Source organism: Penicillium canariense (genome assembly GCF_028826845.1).
Source record: "Penicillium canariense strain IBT 26290 chromosome Unknown utg000001l_segment0_segment0, whole genome shotgun sequence".
NCBI classification, from domain to species: Eukaryota; Fungi; Ascomycota; class Eurotiomycetes; order Eurotiales; family Aspergillaceae; genus Penicillium; species Penicillium canariense.
Genome location: NW_026622728.1, coordinates 5166041 through 5186047, shown reverse-complemented (window position 1 = coordinate 5186047; position 20007 = coordinate 5166041). Strand labels below are relative to the sequence as shown.

General features: G+C 52.1%; 9 protein-coding genes across 9 annotated transcripts; 4 read left to right on the top strand and 5 right to left on the bottom strand.

Annotated features, from left to right (window-relative positions):
* Nucleotides 1–142: 142 nt before the first annotated feature.
* Nucleotides 143–4115, bottom strand: N7482_001748 (replication factor C subunit 1; the record flags this gene model as incomplete). The annotated part of the gene is made up of 6 exons (XM_056683873.1): nt 143–431; nt 883–1342; nt 1404–3697; nt 3762–3852; nt 3908–3932; nt 4035–4115. The coding sequence occupies 6 exons, from the start codon at nt 4113–4115 to the stop codon at nt 143–145; spliced, it is 3240 nt and encodes a 1079-aa protein (XP_056547479.1).
* A 275-nt stretch (nt 4116–4390) lies between these two features.
* Nucleotides 4391–5207, top strand: N7482_001747 (mitochondrial 54S ribosomal protein uL16m; the record flags this gene model as incomplete). Its single annotated transcript, XM_056683872.1, has 3 exons — nt 4391–4448; nt 4509–4976; nt 5035–5207. 3 exons carry the CDS (start codon nt 4391–4393, stop codon nt 5205–5207), a joined length of 699 nt encoding a protein of 232 aa, XP_056547478.1.
* A 14-nt stretch (nt 5208–5221) lies between these two features.
* Nucleotides 5222–5841, bottom strand: N7482_001746 (uncharacterized protein; the record flags this gene model as incomplete). Its single annotated transcript, XM_056683871.1, has 5 exons — nt 5222–5252; nt 5302–5362; nt 5482–5613; nt 5675–5733; nt 5792–5841. 5 exons carry the CDS (start codon nt 5839–5841, stop codon nt 5222–5224), a joined length of 333 nt encoding a protein of 110 aa, XP_056547477.1.
* Nucleotides 5842–6366: 525 nt separating this feature from the next.
* On the bottom strand, nt 6367–7729 carry N7482_001745 (replication factor C subunit 5; the record flags this gene model as incomplete). Its single annotated transcript, XM_056683870.1, has 6 exons — nt 6367–6394; nt 6445–6500; nt 6565–6663; nt 6725–6893; nt 6959–7581; nt 7643–7729. 6 exons carry the CDS (start codon nt 7727–7729, stop codon nt 6367–6369), a joined length of 1062 nt encoding a protein of 353 aa, XP_056547476.1.
* A 449-nt stretch (nt 7730–8178) lies between these two features.
* On the bottom strand, nt 8179–9126 carry N7482_001744 (cytochrome c oxidase assembly protein; the record flags this gene model as incomplete). Its single annotated transcript, XM_056683869.1, has 4 exons — nt 8179–8225; nt 8279–8720; nt 8796–8865; nt 8927–9126. The coding sequence occupies 4 exons, from the start codon at nt 9124–9126 to the stop codon at nt 8179–8181; spliced, it is 759 nt and encodes a 252-aa protein (XP_056547475.1).
* Nucleotides 9127–9644: 518 nt separating this feature from the next.
* On the bottom strand, nt 9645–11493 carry N7482_001743 (uncharacterized protein; the record flags this gene model as incomplete). The annotated part of the gene is made up of 4 exons (XM_056683868.1): nt 9645–9767; nt 9919–11091; nt 11221–11332; nt 11414–11493. 4 exons carry the CDS (start codon nt 11491–11493, stop codon nt 9645–9647), a joined length of 1488 nt encoding a protein of 495 aa, XP_056547474.1.
* A 1299-nt stretch (nt 11494–12792) lies between these two features.
* Nucleotides 12793–14133, top strand: N7482_001742 (basic helix-loop-helix domain-containing protein; the record flags this gene model as incomplete). Its single annotated transcript, XM_056683867.1, has 2 exons — nt 12793–12859; nt 12917–14133. 2 exons carry the CDS (start codon nt 12793–12795, stop codon nt 14131–14133), a joined length of 1284 nt encoding a protein of 427 aa, XP_056547473.1.
* A 1865-nt stretch (nt 14134–15998) lies between these two features.
* Nucleotides 15999–17061, top strand: N7482_001741 (uncharacterized protein; the record flags this gene model as incomplete). The annotated part of the gene is made up of 5 exons (XM_056683866.1): nt 15999–16261; nt 16363–16447; nt 16498–16662; nt 16737–16844; nt 16909–17061. The coding sequence occupies 5 exons, from the start codon at nt 15999–16001 to the stop codon at nt 17059–17061; spliced, it is 774 nt and encodes a 257-aa protein (XP_056547472.1).
* Nucleotides 17062–17853: 792 nt separating this feature from the next.
* Nucleotides 17854–19948, top strand: acuM (gluconeogenesis transcription factor RDS2; the record flags this gene model as incomplete). The annotated part of the gene is made up of 6 exons (XM_056683865.1): nt 17854–18049; nt 18164–18186; nt 18508–18766; nt 18831–19582; nt 19645–19838; nt 19897–19948. 6 exons carry the CDS (start codon nt 17854–17856, stop codon nt 19946–19948), a joined length of 1476 nt encoding a protein of 491 aa, XP_056547471.1.
* Between the last annotated feature and the right edge of the window lie 59 nt (nt 19949–20007).

Here is a 20007-nt window from a genome sequence, read left to right as displayed (position 1 = left end):
CAGTGGTCTCTCATATCACGTCAAGCCGATTGGGTTTCAAGATGACTTCTCTGGAAGTATCAAGTATGTTCATACTATATAATAAGCTTTACATATTAGGTGGGTGAGAACAAAACGGTCCTATTTTATGCGCGGCCGTGCACTATAGAATAGCTTTCGGGGGCTGTCCGTCTAGAATTCCTCGGCGGCGCCGGCGCCGGATGCGAAATGGAATAGGCGCAGCTGGAGGCACAGCGCCCACCCCATAGAATCGGTGGTCCGGGCGCGGCAGCCACTCCTTGGGCCTGTCGACCACCTCCAGCTCGTAATAGGACTGAAAAATGGCGACACTGCCCAGTATCTCCTGTTTCGCAAAGTGCCGTCCAGGACACCTGAACCCGCCGCCGCCGTAGGGGATCCATGCGCCTGATAGTCCGTGAGAAAGCACTGCGCTGGCCCGCCATGAGCTGGGAGCAATGGGATGAGGACCAGGAGGTAGGCGAGTGATTTCTTTCAAGTATTAATGGTCTTGTAACGTATCTAGTTCTTCAATTTACAAATGTGCCTTGGTTGTAATGTCAATATCCATTCAAGTTTGTTCGCTGATAGACGCAACCATTGAAAAGGATTTGAAAAGAGAAACGTAATTCTAATTCCGTCTTATACGAATTGGAACTTAGTCGTAATCCATGAGTCGGAAGCTTTGCAGACAATGGGAAAATAATGCAATAACAAAAGCTTATAGTACGAAGATGTGTCCTAAGCCTTGGCCTTCGCCTTGCTTTTACGGGCCTTCTTCGGCTTCTCCTCGCTGTCGTCAATGAGGCCATCATCCGCGGCAGCAGCCTTCTTCCCTTCTTTCCCTTGGCAGCACCGCCCTTCTTCTTAGGCACGCTGACATACTTATCCTTCGTCAGATCCATTTCTTCTTCATCTTCATCCTTGATCTCATCGACGACTTCTTCTTCGTCCGATTCTTCGATGGCGTCTTCGATATCAGGCTTATCCTTAGGGCCTTTCTTCGGCGCGATGACATTGCTTGCCTTCATGAATGGAAGTGGATGCGAGCGTTGGTTGTAAAGACGTGTGAATGTAGCCTTGGTCTGTGTGTCCAGCTTGACCTTGGATTGGTCCATGGGCCCCAACCCGAGCTCAACCATAGCGTCGAAATCATCTCGCGTCAAGAAATAGGCATCCATGAAGTCGATAACCTCGTCCACGCTCTCTTTACCCTCAGTCATGAGTCGCTTGACAGACTTGTCCCACACCAGGGGCATATATTGTTGACGAATCTCTTCACGATTGCCTGAAGTTCGAAGACGCATATGGCCTTGGATTTCCTTGACAAAACGTGACAGTTTGCCTGGAGAGTGAAAGTTAGTCAACGTCATGGTATCAAGCTGGAGTGGGCAGCTGCAGTGTACCTTGCTTGCTGTTCTGGCCAAGCCAGCTGGCAAACTGTGGCCTGTCCGTCATGTTCCCGAACTGGAAACTAGCCGGTCGAACAAAGCTGAAGACAGCATGAGTGGGCATGAGACTCCACTGCTGCTGGGTTCCATGAATCATGCGGTCCACAAGATCGCCATCACTAATACTCGAAGCAGCGTTGTCAGCCAGCTCAAGGAGCTTCAGGTTCTGCTCCTTGCCCTGGTAGCTGGTTGCAAGGGCGGGCCTAGTCCGCAAGTAATTCTCCTGCAGCATCAGATAGCTGAACTCATGGTCGTTAAAGTAGAGTTCAATCTTGTCGTTCAGAGACGCGGTGGAGCTTGGCGAGAACATTTGCGCACTGAGAATCCTGCTCGTAATATCCCACGGCTTCAAAATAATGTGTTTCTCCCATGCCTTCGACATCTCCTTGCCTTTGTCGAAATCCATGCTCGACTGATCTACCTTAACAGCAGACAGCATGTTGATGACTTGTCGAATATCTGCGTGCGTTCCTTGGATTAGAGCATCCAGCACAGGGGGAGGAATCTTGATCTTCTCGCGGAAGCAGATAGTGGATAGTCTTGCGCGGATCTGGTCCACTGTCGGACGTCTGAACGGAACATCGAAGGTGACATGATCAAAAGGCTTCATCTTCGGCAACCTCCGCTCATTACACAGTAAAATGATAGGAATGTTGGTCTTCTTGGCAATGGCTGCCACTGCGCCGACACCACCCCGGTCACCAGCAGACATACCATCGACTTCATCCATGATCAGAACAAGGTTGCGCTTCCCACTTTCAACCTTCTTGCCTTCACCAGCGAAATAACCTTGCAAAGATGTCGTATCCAGTACCCCTAAGGTGCCAGTCTCGACAAGCTTCTTGCTCCTGGTATCGCTGGCATTGGTCTCGACGATATCGAATCCTTCCAGCTTAGCCACCAGATGTGCAGCAGTTGTCTTGCCAATTCCTGGAGGCCCATGAATCATGATGGCACGGTATATTCCCGAGCCGTCTTTTCCAGCATTCTTAAAATTCATTTTCGCATTCTTATGCCAATTGCGCAGCCAATTCTGGATTTTCTCAACTGCGGTCTTGTTGCCACAGATCATATTGACTGAGGTTGGCGCATACTTGGTCGTCCAAAGCTGATCATCAACTGCCGGGCCTTGAGAAGCAGGCGGAGTTGATCCATTTTGTTGGGCTTTGGCCTTGGCTGCCTCCTGCTTCTTCTCCTCAGCGTCAATCTCGGCAGCCATCTTCTTGACTTTGTCCTCATCGGCTTTCTGTTTGGCTGCGTATTTTTCCGCAGCTTGTCCAGAACCGCCATTTGCGGGCAGGCGCCGAATCAATTCAAAAAGGCCATCCTCGTTAATAGTCTTGATTTTGAACTTGGCGATAGTCTCAAGCTTCTTTGGGCCTGCGTCGCCGCCGAGAACAACATAACTGGTCTTCGAGCTGGGGGCTCCAGTGACTTTACCACCATATTTCTTCACTAGTTCCTGACCCTCCTCGCGCCCCAACGTCTCAAGGACGCCGGTGAATACAAATGCCAATCCTGCCAGGCAATTCTCGGCACCGACGGGCATTTCCTTCGTGCCAGCAGTTGGGGGAGTACGAGAACGCTGCCCCCCAAAGGTCCATTTCTTGGTCTCTCCGGTTTGTGGGGCTGGGGATGGTGGCTTGATGATTGGAATGCTGTCGAAAATATCCTGGATCTCGGGGTTTTCGGGTTGCGGATCTTGCTTCTTCGGGGTGGACTTTTGTTTCTTGACAACAGGATATGCAGCCGACTTAGATCGGGATGCTGGCTTTTTCTTCGGGTCTTGATACTCGCCATCATCATCCTCGTCAATGACGGCTTCTGACTTCCGCTTCCGACCCGCTTTTGTGATTTTGGAGGCGGTCTTGGGGAGATCTTCCATTATCACATCGTCTTCTTCGTCCAGGATCGATGGCTTCTTCTGGGATCTCTTGGATGCTGCAGTTGCTGGCTTGGCCTCCAGAACCTCGAAATCATCGTCGTCGCTGTTGTCTGCGGCAACATAATCATCATCTCCCTTTCTGACGTATTCACTTGCGAAAATGTCATCTCCACCAAGGCCCTCGTCGTCGTCAACAACCTTTTTAGTCTTCTTGGTTGCTTCTCGTGGCGTATTTCGGGAGGACTTCATGGGGGCTTCATCAGTTATCTGTTCGGTTGACGCCTTGGATGGCCTGCCCCGCTTCTTGCTCGTAGCAAAATAATCCGAGCTGGTTGTCGGTTCGCCTTTCGGCTCGTCGCGCCTCCTGCACAAAAAGAATGTCAGGAAAAATCAAAGGTGAAATGGGTGGCGCGTGAGAGAGATCGTACGGTTGACTGTTCGATTTGGATTTGGGTGTTGGCGGTTTCGCTGGTGTAACTTCCTCGTCCTCGTCACTGTCAATCACCACCTTTCTGCTCCCTATTGTAATCATTAGAACTGAAGGGTACTAAATGGGCAGAACACCAGTTCATACGTCTTTTCCGCGCAGTAGAGGGATCCTTTATGGTGAGAGCTTGTGTTAGTAAGCCATAGGACATGAGTGAGCGAGGAGAAAATAGAGTCCACAATATTTAGATCCTATACAGGACAATCGAGCTTACCTCTTCTTTCGCGGGTTTAGGAGCGTTGCCCGAGGCCTGGGCGGGCTTGCCTCCAAAAAAATTCCGAATATCAGAGGGCATCTCGAGCTCCACTGACCAGACGTGTTTCAAAGGGCAGGACCAGAGTACGAAGACAATTGAGGATACAGCAAGCTCCTGCAGCCTGGTGAGGCAATACTCGCTCCACGGGTGACGCGCTGGGGAGACGTGACTGCTGACTAAGAAACACGACAGGCACGTGCCTAGTACTTAGACCCTATCAGGCCTAGCGTGACTTGGACATCGAAAAGTGCCGTTGCCCTGCGCAAAGCAACGAACGTCGCTCGTTGCATCCTTGGTCGCCTCACTCGGTCACAATGGGTCCTCAGATGAAGATTTTCGCAGGGCCCCTGTCGGCCTGCGGCCGGCCAACATGTACGATCACCCTTATCCGGGCCAATGGCGGTTGCAGGCCTCTAATTGACATTTGCGAAGCAGGCCTCTCGGGATCGCTAGCTACCTTTTCTCTCGCACGATGCTTCTCTACCACCTCACCCGCACGGGATTGGCTTACTCCGAAGTTTGCCGAGAAATCGAAGTCCCCCAAGGGTCGCCCACACGTCGCTACCGGAGGTTCAACTCGTGGCACAACAGTTGTATGGGGAGACTTTGGCATCCGCATGAAAGACCATGACCGTCGGATGCCTGCTTCGGCTCTCAAGATCGCAGAGGAAACAATCAAGAGGCGGCTTCGTGGGATGAACTACAAGTTGTACAAGCGTGTCAGCGCCAACATTGGTGTCTACACCAAGGGCAATGAGCAGCGTATGGGTAAGGGTAAGGGTAAATTCGACTACTGGACCGTTCGGTTGCCTGTCAGCCGAGTAGTGTTCGAGTTGAAAGGAGATCTGCACGAGAAGGTTGCCCGGGAGGCATTCAGATTGGCTGGCCATAAGCTGCCGGGTATGTTTTGATTTCCATCACAATCTGCCCTGATACCATACTAATCAATCCTACCTAGGTCTCTGGGAGTTCGTTAAGAAGGATGACCCACCCGTCGTTGGAATCACCAAACTCGGCAACGGCGTGACCATCGACTCCCTCAAGCGCGCACGCAGGAACCCTCCCCTCGGAACCAACGATCTCGAGAACCCGCCAAAGACCGCTTCCTCCAGCCCTTCCCCCTCTCCATGAACTGCCCCATCCTCTCACATGATACCGACTTCATGTTCCTCCTTCCTATTTTGCCATGTTGATTCAAGCCCCGACGTTGGTGCCGGGCCCATACCCCTGCAGTCTCCTGGCCTTAGCGGCTGCTACATCCCCTAGGGTATCGAGATCCAGATTTTCTGTACATTATCTGTCAGCTTAACGCGCATCTTCCTTTGGTCATAGCACCATCTTGGGGGGCAGATGCTTTCACTTTATATTAGAAGTTTAGACAGAAAGATGTATGATTGTCATTCACCTTTGTCGAAGTCTTCGGCGCCTGTTCCCATTCCTAATTTCTGTACCATGGCATCCTCATCTTCATTGGTTGCGGCGTCGTCAGCCGGAGTCATGATGCTCCACAGTTCACTTTTAGTGTGCGCTGCGGTTCCTAAAGCGCAGTCAGCTTTCCAACTCCCGATAAGAAAGGAATTATTAACGGCCTTGCATACCACCCAGCTGCCCGGTCTGCTTTTCAGGAGTCTGTGTATACAGGCGGATAGACTCGTATCTGGGAAATTGGTGTTAGTTTTGGAATATAATGGAGTGGGATTGGATGAGTTTCATACTGCGTGCTCTCCCCTCCGGGCTCCATATCAATCAGTCTGGGGTCGGACATCTGAACAACTTAATGAGTATCAGAAATGAATATACTGAGTAGTCGAGAATATATTTGATTGGGAGAGAAAGAATCTCGGTTTAGTAGGACATGCGTAGTTATGCTGGGTGGGTGGTCCAGTGACTGTTTGTGATGACGTAGGTCTAACGGGCGAGGATTCCTCGATCTCATGACACCCAACGCTTTGGGCCGGTACCGTCCTTTCAGACGGATAAGAACATCTCCTCGAAGATATCTTCGAGGATGTTTGTATTTTACAGATGCATGAAGCAGGGTGAGTTTTTTCATGGAATAGTTGACTCTTTAAATCATAACTCTAGTGGCAAATAAAACCGCCAAAATCCATCTCAAAAATGCCATGATGCGCCCAGGGAAACTTGACAATAATAGAAGGGTTTCAAAGCAAGTGCCAACAGATCGAAAACTGGTCGAAGTCTGCACCGCCGCAGAAAATGAACTGGCTTGGGAGAGCCCCGCCGCGTAGCGTACAATCATCATTCATCCATTGAATTGTGTCAGTGCCAATTATTCGAAATCCATGCCCATCGTCCAACTATGATTGTGTTAGTTGATAAGCTTATAACTGGGCTCGAACAAGCTGACCTTTCGTAGATACGCATGAACTTGGCCACAAAGGCCTCGAGGTGGAAAATCACTTTCTATATTGGCACATATATCAGCGCCCACACCAGCAACCCTTTTCGAAAACAAGCCCAAACTTACACTGCCTAGCTTGATCCGATGCTCGTAAAAGGCAGACCATTTGATCACATCCGGCTTAAGCACATCGTCAACTTTTGACACGAGCTTGAATGTCAATGTCTAAACCGCAACGGGTTAATCATGTATTCCCCAAGTTCATCGTCAACATGTATATACATACCTTAAGAATGGTAGTCGGGGGGATGCAGTGTGTCAACAAATCATAGAGTTGTGCGCGGACCTGCAAAAGTTGAGCGGGAGATCGTTCCCTTATAATCTCGTCTGCGGTAACCGAGATAAGTGCCTCCCAGTCTGGAGGCGGGATGGGGCTGTTGTCTGTGACTTTTTCACTGTATTCGCACAGCCGTTAGAACTTTTGACTCCTACGCCCGCCCACGTGTAACAAATCACTTACTTCTGCGCATAAATAGCCTCGAACATAAGCAATGCACGGCGTAGATTCCGACCACTCTCCTTCGCGATTCTTTTGTTCAGCCCATCAGCCTCGGTCCATCCCTCTCTCTTTGCAGCGACCCGAAGCGCCGAGCAGATGTCGTTTTCAGTAGGCGCAGCCACCCTGACCAGCAGGGTACGCGAGCGAATTGGAGCAATGATGTTAGAGGTGCTGTTGGCCAGGAGAATCAAGCGCAAGTTCGGGCTGTATTTTTCCATCGTCCGTCTCAGCGCGGCCTGTGCGTCACGCGTGAGATGGTCGGCTTCGTTGATCACGACAACCTTGAACCGTTGCTTCGCCGACAGGTCCACCTGTTGTGTCTGGGCAACCTCCTTCAGCAATTCCTGAACCACGACCCGGTCATAGGTGCCGACGTCAGCGGGAGTAATCTCGAGGTGGTAGACGGAGGATACGATGTTGAATTCGAGCTTGCGGTTGCTGGTGGTTTGGAAGACCCGGGCATCGATCTTAATCTTTTCAACACCGGGGCCGTAGAGTTCCTTCAGAGTCGCGATAATACGCGTTTTCTTGCCAGCGCCTGATGGACCGTAGACCAGTAGATGAGGAAAGTCTCCGCTTTGTGCCTGTCATATTGTAAAAATGGATGAGTAGCTGCCAGCCTCGCAAGCGGACTTTCTGGCTTACCAAGGACCGAAGGCGATCCGAGAGCTCAGGATGGTATGAGAGCGCATCGAGCGTCCGTGGACGCAGCTTGTCGACGAGAAGAGCCATAGTACACTTTCGATATTTGGGAACGTGATAGTTGGAGGTCTTCGCAATGGGCTTTTTGAAGATGCGAAATTGGGAGCACGCGTCGGGACCACGCGCCTAATTAATCCGTGGCCCGTGCACGCTCCTCCAATGAACCACCAGCTCTTTTCTTAGAAATGATCTGTAGCGACTAAGCACAACCTAGGGTTGAATGAGATTGGAATTCTCTCCTGTATATACAGCTCAACATGTCTATCAACATTTTTATCGACACTTAATGCCTTCCTTTTAATCCCGACGATATAGTACAGTCACAAATTTGTGGAGATGAGAGTTAGACGCAAAGAATTCTCAGCCAGCATTGACTCGGAGCTCTGCTTGCAAAAGGGTTGATGTCCCTTGATCTCGACGGAATTCATCTACCTTCAGTAGCTTTCCAATGGTATGGAGCAGGGCTTGAGAAAATAGAATTATGCCGGGATGGGCTTCAGAACTCCATTGTCATCATATTTCGCTTCTAGTATTGGTTAGTACAGTCACCAATCATGCTCCACAAGGAACGTTTCTCACTGAAGAATGTATAAGATAGCGTGATTGTATCGATGCCCTTCATGTTCGGATCGGTAGCGAAATCGGGATCGATGTAGAAGAAAACAGGCATATCCACCGTCTCTCCCGCGTTCAATTTCTGTTCTTCAAAGCAGAAGCACTGGATCTTGCTGAAGTACGGCGCCACTTGTCCCGGGGTAACGCTGTACGTTGCGACTCCAATGATATCCTGAGGACCTTTGTTGATTGCAGTGTAGAAAGCCAGGGCTGTCTCACCCGGTAGCACCCGAACCTCTCGTTGTTGCGGTGTGAATTTCCAAGGCAGCACATCAGATACAGATCCGTTAAAGGTAATGCGAAGACGTCGGGAGTCTGTCACGGGGGTCACACGTGAGGCCGTATCGCCGTCGCCGACGCGATGGGTAAGAATCGGCTGGCCGCCCCAGCCGGTCTGCTGGCAGATCTGCAATTTGGGTAATTTGTCAATCAAAATGCTCATTCGTCGTTTGCCCCTCAACTAAAAAAACGCGCGGCGTACCATTTTGTAAAGTGGAACAGAGCCGTAGGCGAGTGCGACGGTTCCGAGGATCATACTGATGGTATAGTACCTGATTGAAAACCCGTCAAGAGATGGAACTCTCATAGCCCAGCCGTGTAGCCCCAACTCACATAGTAGACGTGTTGCGCTGCTGCGATTGCGGCGTATTGAACGGTGCCGCGGAGGCATGGTGCTTCTCATGCAGCAAGGAATTCCTTGAGAAACACCTCTTCTCTGTATTCAAGATAACCCTCCGCAGGTAAATTGAGGGACGTGGTACGCTCCCCGTTAGTGTGTTGCGGCCCCATGAGGGGAGCAATCTGGAAAACATGGTTCTGGAATTTGGAATGGAGTCGGACCACTCAGTTCCCGGCGATTGAAGGTATTCCGCCCTTGCACGTGATGCCGTTAGGCTTATCGATAAGGTCGGTCCAAATCTAGAGAGTGTGGATAATTGAGACCATCCCGTTCAGGTAATGCTTTAATGTGCTCCCTTCTCCGTTGATATTGCCTACTCGGAGGGTGAGAAAAAGTTTTTACCTCTTCTGCCATCCTATCTATAGATTCCCTCTCTGGCTCGAGTGGAACAGAGAATTCGCTCAGATCGGTAAAGTCATGGTGCGGATATATAGTTACGCTCAACAGAAAGGACAGTTGGGTAAGGTAGGTATTCATTTTGGACTAGGTAAGGTTGACGAACATAGCATATGCATATTAGATTTATAGTACGAAAAAGGTATCTAAAGAAGACTCTACCCAAAGGATCACGAATAAAGTAATAGTAGTAGTAATACAGAACACCGAAGGACGTCCACAGCCACCAAGTCCCTCCCAGGGCCCAAGATAACTCTAGTTTACCACGCTTGCCGTGATGCGGCCAAACACACCTCGAACCATGTGGGGTCGTTCGCGAAGACAAGTGAGAAGAATAGCAGCACTGACCGCAAATGCAACGCGCTCACGGTATTGATACTGAAAGCGAGAGGGAAAAAGCATTAGCGCGTGTGACGATTTGGCGTCTCTGCCCCGGACCACAAACACACACCTTCGGGGGTTTGGAAGATGGTTTTGGACCGCAGGAGAGTAACACGCGCCGGCTGGGCAAGACGGGGTTGGAACATACCTTTTTATCATACAACCGTGGCAACACCGTGGCCGCAGCCCTGGGTGCCACAAATAGCGCCAACTCCTGTCTCTTCCGCGCCTGCTCGACTAAGACACTCCATCCACACATGAGACATCCTGCTCCGACGCAGAGACCAGAGTCCCACATCAGCGGCGTGACTGTCTTTTGGTCGAAAATCTTAGGGCCAATTCGCGTCCGAGCCAAGCAGACAGCGTAGTAGAATAGACTGACGAAAGAAGCAAGAAATGCAGATGACCGGACAGCTTCCGAGATTGCGCGGCGAAGTACGGCCAGATTCTTCATTCCCCGCAGGCGCAGAACAATCTGCAGTGGGATATACGTCGCACAGGCCACCTTGAAGGTTCTCGCAAAACGGGACACCGCGTGTCTCTCGCAATTAGGACCGCAGCCCATGTGTACCATTTCGCATGGAATGGGGACTGTCATCGCTGGATCACCCCATTCCACGGGCCAGCCAAAGTCCCTGCACATGGATTCCAAAAGTGGTGCCTGCCCGGTGTCCTTCCCGTATACAAAGACCCCTCGACGAGCGCGACGCAGGGCCTCGATTAACCGTGTGTCCACTCTGGCGATCTCTCCGATCCATTTCTCGTAAGTTCGGGGCAATCTTTCGGGGAGATAAAACCATGCCCACATAACCACAGCTGCACTCATCGCAAAGACTCCAGCATCAGCCAGGCCAGGAGCGAAGGACTCCGCGATAGTCCAGCGGTGCTGGGCCTTACGACGGCGAGACCAACGGCTCCACGCCATACATGCTAGCACGTCCACGGCTCTCGTGGCAGTGAATAGGGTGAGATCCATCGTCCGCCCCACCAACTCCGGGTGAGGACGGTCGAGCGGATTGGCCAGCTCTTTGCCAGGGTCTTGGGCCGATGAGGCCCTTCTGAATTCAGAAATATGTCGTGAGGTGGCGCGATTCTTATTTAAAAGTCCGAAACTGAACCAAGCCGATAAGAAAGCAGTGGCAAATCGAATCTGTCGATCCAACCGTTGGGAAACCTGGATGTCTCCTCTAGAGAGATCGATTGCGATCGATGCGTATATCCGATAGAGTAATACCGGCACTAAGGTTGATCCGCCAACGAACGCGGCGCAGAACGTTGGGAAACTGTTGACCCGCAGAGGCCCGGCTAGAACACGAACAAGCTGCAAGGTTGACGGTCAGCTTGCGCTGTTTTGGGGCCACAAATAGACAGCGTCTGAGCACGCCGGGGGGGGGCAGTGACATCATCTATCGTGCGCCGACTCTCACAGCACCCTGCGTCCGCGACTCACCTCTTGGAGGTTGTGTTTGATGGACCAGCCCTGACTTCTGAGTCGTCGGATATAGGCGACAAGTTTGGGAGTGACTGATGACAGATACCCCAGAGTGTAGGCGCGCAGGATGCTATAGGCGGATCAGCTCCAAGAGTCCCCTCTCCCTATTTTGAGATGGCGCTGGTACCGCGCACCTGGTAGAAGAACTTACGGCTTCCATATCTGCGCTCGAAAGCGTCTGTCACGGAGACTCGACCGGACTGCAGGCTCCATAGCGCCGGTAACCTTCATGAGCTGATCCGTGGGAAGGTAGGATGCGCATCACACGGACGCGACTAATCGGCGTTTCCACGACCCCGTTCGAGAGAATCGAGGGTGGGACAGCCAATGCTTGCCCAATCAGAGGGCCAGAGTTACTGGGCTGTGATGACGACCGCCCAGGCTTTGTCGTGGAAGATGACCGGCAAATTGCACGGCCCGGAAATTGGGTAGTATTTTGACTTCGGGATTGAGGGGGAGCAACCCTTCTGACATCTGCACGATCGTTTTTCTCCCCTCTGATCAACCGTGGATCTGTGTAACGGGGGAAGCTTATGTAGGGGGGAGGGTGAAACGTCGAATGGGGTTGAATATTTGGACCTCGGTTCCTGAAGTGGAAAAAAGTCCCCGCCGAGCAGCAGCCCAGTGTTCAGGGGCACCAGAAGTCGCGGCCGATCATCCGCCGCGCAATTCCAGATATTTGTTATTGCGGGGCTCGGGCTGAACAAGGCTGGACGATTTCACGGTGGGCCGAATGGGGGAAGGATCGAATCCTGGCGTCCTACAAGTCTCCCTGCACACAAGGCCGAGACAGAGCAGCACAGACCCTGTGGGAGTGGAAGGAGACGTGGGGAGACCGGCGCAGGCCAGACCAAGTGCTGTGGAGGGGTAGGAGGTACCTTGGATGGAGAGGGACTCAAGAACGGGGTACTCCACGAGCTCCGTCGAACTTGGTCTCACCTCTCCACGTCGACTTTTCAGGGCCTCGGGGCGGCTCCCCCGGCCGTCCGGCTGGTCACCGCTCGTACCAGTTGTACCGCTGACAACCGCTCAGGTACCCCCGCAGTACCGGGGCGTGCCGCCAATGCGGCTGTAACTTTGGGTAATTTTTGGTACTGCTGTTACGTCACGCGACCCGCACGAAAATTTACATGTGATCGATGGCCGGCGATGCGATGGCTGAGGGCTGCTGGCGACGATAGGAACTCCACCTTCGTTCTTCCCCAGCTTCGCTCGTGGATCCTCTCTTTCTCACTCACCTCTCTTTCGATACCCTCTCTTGGGCCATTGGAACCATCGACACGACGCCGAAATTCCTACAATTACACACCTCATTCTCACCTCTCCCCGAATACCGCGGCTTGTTCGCTCTTCATCAAGTCCGTGAACTCGATCTTATAGCACAGGCGATACTCGGATCCCGAACATATCAGCCAAGGCATGATCCTGTCGCCCTGGTCTCCGCTGCTCTTGATCTTTCAGAGCAGCAAGTGTTGACCCGGTCGTCTCGCTCGGCCTCATCCACCCAGGCCTAGTTTCATCTCTTTGACCATGGATGGATCGGGCCCTGAAGTACACACTGGACGTACCTCCCCACCACCTGCTGGACCATTTGGCTGTGAGTGGCTTCTTGAGCATTTCTTTTCTCCCAGTCCGATCTCTGACAATGGAACAGACGCTTTTCTTTCCCCCATGGATACTCCTTTCGAACAGGCTCCGGCCTTACCCCCCGGTCCCTCTCTCCTCGACGATCACGAATCCAACATGCTGGACAACTTCTTTACCACGATGAATGCCAATAACTTTACGAATGACTTCTGGCTTCGAGGCCCGACAAATAAATCTTCCGGGCTCAATTTCGATTGGACCGATGAACTCCCGCCCACATTCGAGGGCTCAACGACTTCGCTGTCGCAACCATCCTTCCAACCACAAAACCTCAAAACGAATTTCATGGCTGGCAGCGCTGCTGGCCCTGACATCTATGCGGCAGCCTCGATGCTCTATCAGGGTGGTTTGAATGGAACGGATCTCGGTTCCGCTGTGGCCCAGCAGCCGTTCGTGGGCCAGCCTCTCAATACGAACGGCTTCCATGGTGGGCGTGACTCGCAGCACATGGCTCCTGCACAGGCATCCAGTTCGTCGCCATCGAGAACGCGGATTCCTACCGGATTCCATACTTCGGAGATGCTTTTTGATGTGCGCGATCCCATCACGGAAGACCAACACCCCTCTCGCAAACTACGCGGTCTTCACTGGGGCTCCGACAACGGCTTCATGGATCAGGGCTATGTGGCACCGCTTGATCAACCTGACATGGAGACCCGGACAAGAGAATTGCTCGGTCATCTTGACTGTTTCGAGCCGCAGAGCAGTGCAGGCAACACCCGGGCTCCCAGCCCTGAACGCATGGCTGGTACTCATGGTCCACACACCCCCTTCCGCCAGGCCGACGAAGATGATAGCGGCCAGCCTCGTAAACGACAACGTACCATCAAGGATGGTGACACGCTATCGGACGATGATGATTCGAGACCACTATCCAGAAAATCCCGAACCCCCAGCGTCGTCAAGGTCCGACGTTCATCGACGGACACATCTCGAAAGGGGTCAAGAGGCACGCCGACAAGCAAGGCACCCCGGGAGAATCTCTCAGAAGAACAAAAGAGGACCAACCACATCCTTTCGGAACAAAAGCGGCGCAATCTCATCCGTCAAGGCTTTGACGACCTATGCTCCCTGGTCCCCGGCCTCCGAGGTGGTGGCTTCAGTAAGAGTGCCATGCTCACCCAAGCCGCTGACTGGCTGGAGGATCTCCTTCGCGGTAATGAAATCCTGCAAAGCCAGTTGACCGACAGGAAAGGAATTAATGGCCTGGTAATGCCTCGATGAGGTAGCCTGCTCTCTGACGTGACACGATCTGTTCCTTTGTTTTCTTTTAAGGACTCCCCGGAAGGACCTGGCGTATTTATTGTTTCCCAAGTGTTCAAAGCGGTTTAGCGGTTGGGTCAGCTCGGTCTCGCAGACTGGCAAGTGGGCGTTCGTTCTCGATATGATACCAATTTTTCTTTGTACATGGGAGAGGCAGGTGTGAATTCTTTTGTGCCTCTCATTTTTTTTTTTTCGTGTTCGGGGACGCTTCGCAGTATTTTGCATCGCGGTGGCCAGCCATCAGGGCTACTCTACCTTCATAAGCTCGCACGTGAATGGCATATATATATATGCCATATTTGGCATCAATTGGCTGGTAACTGCTCTGGAGTCAAAGAAGGGCGCCCAGCGATATGCATTTTCATCAGCATAGCCTACAAATACTCTGCACATATCGTCTGTCTTTCGATCTAGTTAAGAGGTTGCTTGCCGAACCTGGACCGTCGTAGAAGATATATTGTAAATTCATGCCGTGGTCTCGACATTTGGATGAAGCCTCAAGCGCTCATCCTCGCCCATCAAATATTGCCTTGGAAGCGCAAAAGAAATCTCAAGAACCAGATAATGGGCAGTGTCAAAGCCACAATTGAGTCCACCATTTTCATTTCCTGACCCCAGCCATCACTCTGGGTTTGGGGCATTTTCTTTCCAAATAATGGCCAGCGAACAGTGCTTTCATGGGCCATTGGTGATATGCGATTGATCTTTTCGAACTGACCTGTTGCAATCTCATATGGAATCGATCATAGTTCTCGCCTTTCTGTGTAAATCGAGGTGCGCCGACTGGACGGCAGTCTCCAGGAAGGTGTCTTCAGGAATGGTGGCTCACTGAACCGAACCACATATCTGAATCTAGGAGGAAACTGTGACAGGCCGTATCGCCCACTAAAACGTGACAGTCATGCCATTTGAACTTGAGAGGATTGGAAAAATGCTATATCCGACGGTTTTTCAAAGAATGAGCCAGATCACCATTGGGCATGGAGGCAAGCTGGATGGTCTGTGGTGTAGACGCAAGAAACGGGACAACTCCAGTATGGCTTCCGATATGAAGATAGGTCTTTGCTTCCGCTTGAATGCGTTCGACCGTCCTGTCGAGATGGTATTCGCAGGTGTCGCGGTAATTTAGTGCATCTGTATCGATATGCCGTTTTGGGGAATCACCAGGCCAGTGGAGTCACAGCGCAAAATCTCTTCATGAAAATTCACTTGCCATCCATGTCAAAGGATTCTGAGCTCATATTACCGGAGAAGGGGTCGCTCTATAGCACACATGCATTTCCGATGCGAAAAAGATCGAGCTGAGCCAAGATAAGCACATGGAAAATTTAGCTTCGAAGGTTGGTAGTTGGAGTTGGAACCCCCCGGGAGCTCGTACATCCCCCCTTTATATCTTATCCTAAAGAAAGACTCCGGTATAGGCATTGGCACGGCCTCTTTCTGGGCGGCGCGTTTCCGCCTATGTAGTAGACGAATAGATGGCAGCGAGTCTGTAGGAGTTTAGTATTGAAATGCACGTCCCGGGGCGCATGGAGTACAATCAGACCCGAGGGGGAATGCACAGATTAAAAGCATTTATACAATCCAATCGAGTTGCCAGTGGGATGAATTGGTCGATCTAAAGACACCAGAGAGTGCTCAGCAGTCCACATGTATCTGAAGACTACATGTGACTATGCATAGTGTTTATAGTGTTTGCCGGGGGCGGATCAACCGCCGATCGCATGGGCCCACCGCGCTGTTTTGGGCGACGCGTCTGGCCGACTGCAACTTCGACTTCACATTCAACACCAGAACACCACAACACCGCTCGACACTCCCCTATCATGCCACCCAAGCGGAAGCGCTCTGGCGACGAAGAGAATGAAAATACTGAGATTGAACCACGCAAGCGCTATGCTTACCTGAAGCCGAGCGTGCGTCGCATCCCCGAGAAAACCATCAAGGCGAAATGGACCACCCTACCGGAGCCGGTTCAGGATAAGGTCCGGGACCTGTTTCATTCGCTCGAGCGCCCGGTGATTGTACGCCAGCAGAATGAGCGAAAGCGCATTGAGGCGCAGAGTGCGGTCCGGGCTGTGGTGCACAAGTACGTCTACACCGTCTCTGATCATCTCTGATCACCTGGATCCACCTGCGAGCGAGCAACGCGGTCGTGTCAAATACTGACTCAAATCTCCGAACCAATAGCCTAGGCAAACGTATTCCTCGAATGCCTTTTCCGCCTATTACGAAAGACTCGAACTTCGACTACGAGTCTGCACTCGATGAACATGTGTGTCTCCTAAACAACGCCAACAGGACTAGTCAATTGACCCGATGCAGCGTACCCTTGAAGCCAGCCTGGCCACGATTAATGATAGCACCGATCTACTGAAAACCGAAATCGCGAAAGAAGAAGCACTCCTCACCGACGAGAAAAAGTCACTAGAAGAGATGGACAAGAATGCCAAGCGAGCGGAGGCTGAGAGGAAGAGGCAGATGAAGAATGTATGCAGAGAAATCCTCCTTAAGGCAACGTTGATTGCCCCCTTTATGCCCGATCTGACATGGCCCACCTACAGGAACATCCTGTCTTGCGCCAGCTAGACGACCTACCCCAAACCCAGCGCCAAGCTGCCTTTGATTTTACACTTTTGGACGCTATGAATAGTGAAGCAGCCCTGGATGAGGTACAAATGCAGCTTTTTGCGTTCTAGTGGAACCACGTGGACTGACTACTTGCCTCGAATCTAGTTGGATGATGACCCTGAGATCCAGGGGCTGATGAAGCAACTGCATAGCCATCTCCAATCGATGCAGAGCAACTTTGCACCGCTGGCTGGACTCAGGGAAGCAATCACCCGGTCGCAAGCCGCATTGGACCTCTACTCAGCCCCGAATGACTGAACCAATGCAGACTGCTAGCCCCATTGTGGAGTATCGGCCCTACAGGAGTTCGTACATGCAAATGCAAACCCTCGGGAGGATCAACTTTACCCTCAAACGCAGGAAGTACATGGTTTGAGCTTTGCCCCCCGCAGCACCTAGCTGTCGTATGCCAGATCCCGATGCCTTCGACGAGCAGGTGCTGGCAGTCCAATGCTTACCTCGCACTGAGACCGTACTCCATCACACGTGAAGCACGGAGTGCAGGCTGCAGTAGGCAGGACGACCACATCCGGCCAGGACATGCAGGGAATGCGCCAAGCCGATCATGCGAGACTCGTCCAATCCGAAGAATTCCATTGTTCAGGATCCTCGCCCCAACCCAGCACTCCACTCCCTAGAGCCCCTCCATGCTATTTGATCGTGGGCGCCCTATGAGATAGTCCACTCCACCGTAACTTCAGTATGAAATCATCGAGTCTTGAAAATCGCTCATATCAGTGGTAACTCCGTAGCTTAGCACGAAATCACCATCAACAGGCCTTGGGGTGGGGGGGTACCGAGGTCATGGCCGCTGCCGCGGAGTCGGTGGCGCTGCCGTAAAAGATCGGGGAAGCTGACCCCATGCGGAGCAGTTCGGAGGGGTCGCTCTCACTTTTGCCTGAGCGGGACTCCGCTTCCCACCCCCGAACTTTGACGTCTCAAAACCGCCTCCAAATCCTCTGATTACTTCACTATTCCCCATTCACCATATTACGGCCAATGTCTGCAGGCAGCCATTTCGCCCACACCTGGTGATTTCTGAACTTCGCAATGACCGAGAAGACCGCGTCGGGGTCGGGCGCGGCCTCCGACAAGAGCGCAGCGGCTGCCAAGTCCAAGGCCAGTACAGGAGATGCAGGGAAGGATGCGCGGGCAAAGGGCTCGCCTGCAGCATCTGCGGTCAATTCCGAAACACCCGGCACAGGCAGTCATTCCAGTCCTAAGAAGCGCCGCAAGGTGAATCACGGTAAGGGTGCCGTTTGCGCACTATGCGACAGGAATCCGCAGGCGCAGTCCTTTGGAACCCGGCTCGCATGGCGATTGGGTGATAATTTTGCTGACGAGTGATTCAAATTTGCAGCCTGTGTCTATTGTCGCCGCTCGGTAAGGTCCCCGATCCATAAACCCTCGCGCGCATTCGGTCGTGATTTGCGACAGCCCTCCCGGAGCGTGTGGCTCCAAAGTCCGATCAATACTAGTGGAGCGGGGTTTGTTTGAAGAAAATGCTTTGCTAACAGAAGGCTTCTTGTTCGCGTGGGACAGCATATGACTTGCGATTCGGTACGACATTATCCTCCCATCCAAACCCATCCAACTCTCTTGTTACCCATGAACAGGCTCTCAACACTGGTAAAGTTCCAGTAGAATGTACCCGCTGACCATTCTCAATCCGTCAAGGAACGCCCTTGCACACGTTGCATAAAGCGCAATATCGGCCATTTGTGCCATGACGAGCCCCGCGAACCCACAAAACGCAGAGACCAGGAACATTCGGCCGCGGACGAGGAGGGCTCGTCCAATAATGAGCTGGTCACCGTCCAAGGCATGCGTTCTAGTGTCGACATCCCAGATGCTGCCGGTCAGCCAATCCTCCCCGACGCTACGATCGGAATCCCGCCTTCCTCGGTACAGCCTGCGAGTATTGCCTCCTCTGGCCAGGGCATAGATGCCAATCCTCAGCAACGTAAGCGTGAGACACGGTTATACTTCTGGGAATGTTTAGAGAACCGACTGACGTGGGATCCTAGTAATGCCCTACAACGACTGGCTAGGTGGACAGAACCAGTTCCAAGACATGCATTCGCTCCATCCTTCATACATGTTCAATGCGCCTGAGGTCACCAACGAGTACAACTTGCTCGGCGATTTCCTCAGTAACAGTTTGTTGGATGACGGTGCACTATTTCAAGAACAGAACATGCAGGGCATCTACTCCGATCAGACTTTGATGAATTCCATAAACACATTAGGTGTTGCAGGTAGTCTCCCCCCGCCGGCGCAACTCCCGCCAGCGACACAAAGCCAGGGGCCTCAGGCAGATTCAATTCAGCGACCGATGTCGACAGTGGGCAATGACAAAGCTCGCGAGACATACTACATGACTGCCGCTGATCCGTCAGGATCTGATCCGCCAGAGGAGCGCATGAACAAGCTTCTCAAGGCCAAATACGATGCAGGGCTCTTGAAGCCCTTCAACTACGTCAAAGGTTACGCCAGGCTCAACCAGTACATGGAGAAGAACATGCAACAAGCATCTCGGCAGAAGATCCTCCGACAGCTGGACAAGTTCCGGCCTAAATTCCGAGAACGCATGCAGAGCCTGACTGACATTGAACTCATCCTTGTGGAAATGTGGTTTGAACGGAGTTTGATGGAGTACGATCGTGTGTTTGCCAGTATGGCTATCCCCGCTTGCTGCTGGCGACGTACGGGCGAGATTTTCCGCGGCAATAACGAGATGGCACAGCTGATTGACGTCCCGATTGAGAGTTTGCGTGATGTGAGTGGTCCTTTTCTTCCCAAATACATTCTTATTCGAGCTCAACTGATCTTGAGCACCAGGGTAAACTCGCGATTCATGAGATAATTGTCGAGGATCAGCTGGTCAGTTATTGGGAGAAGTTCGGCGCCATCGCTTTCGACAACACCCAGAAAGCTATGCTCACCAGCTGCACGCTGAAGAGCCCCAGCAACCCGGCGGGTGACGGCATTCAATGCTGTTTCTCCTTTACTATCCGACGTGACAATCACAATATGTAAGTGCCCTCGAACTTGAGATCCGTTGTGCTCCTGACACTCACCTGCCCTACAAAGCCCTTCTCTCATCGTTGGAAATTTCCTCCCGACGCAGCGGATACATAAGTAGCCGCAGATCTAGATGGTATATCTCCTACTAGGCCTTGAACTTGGAATGTACTGGGTCAA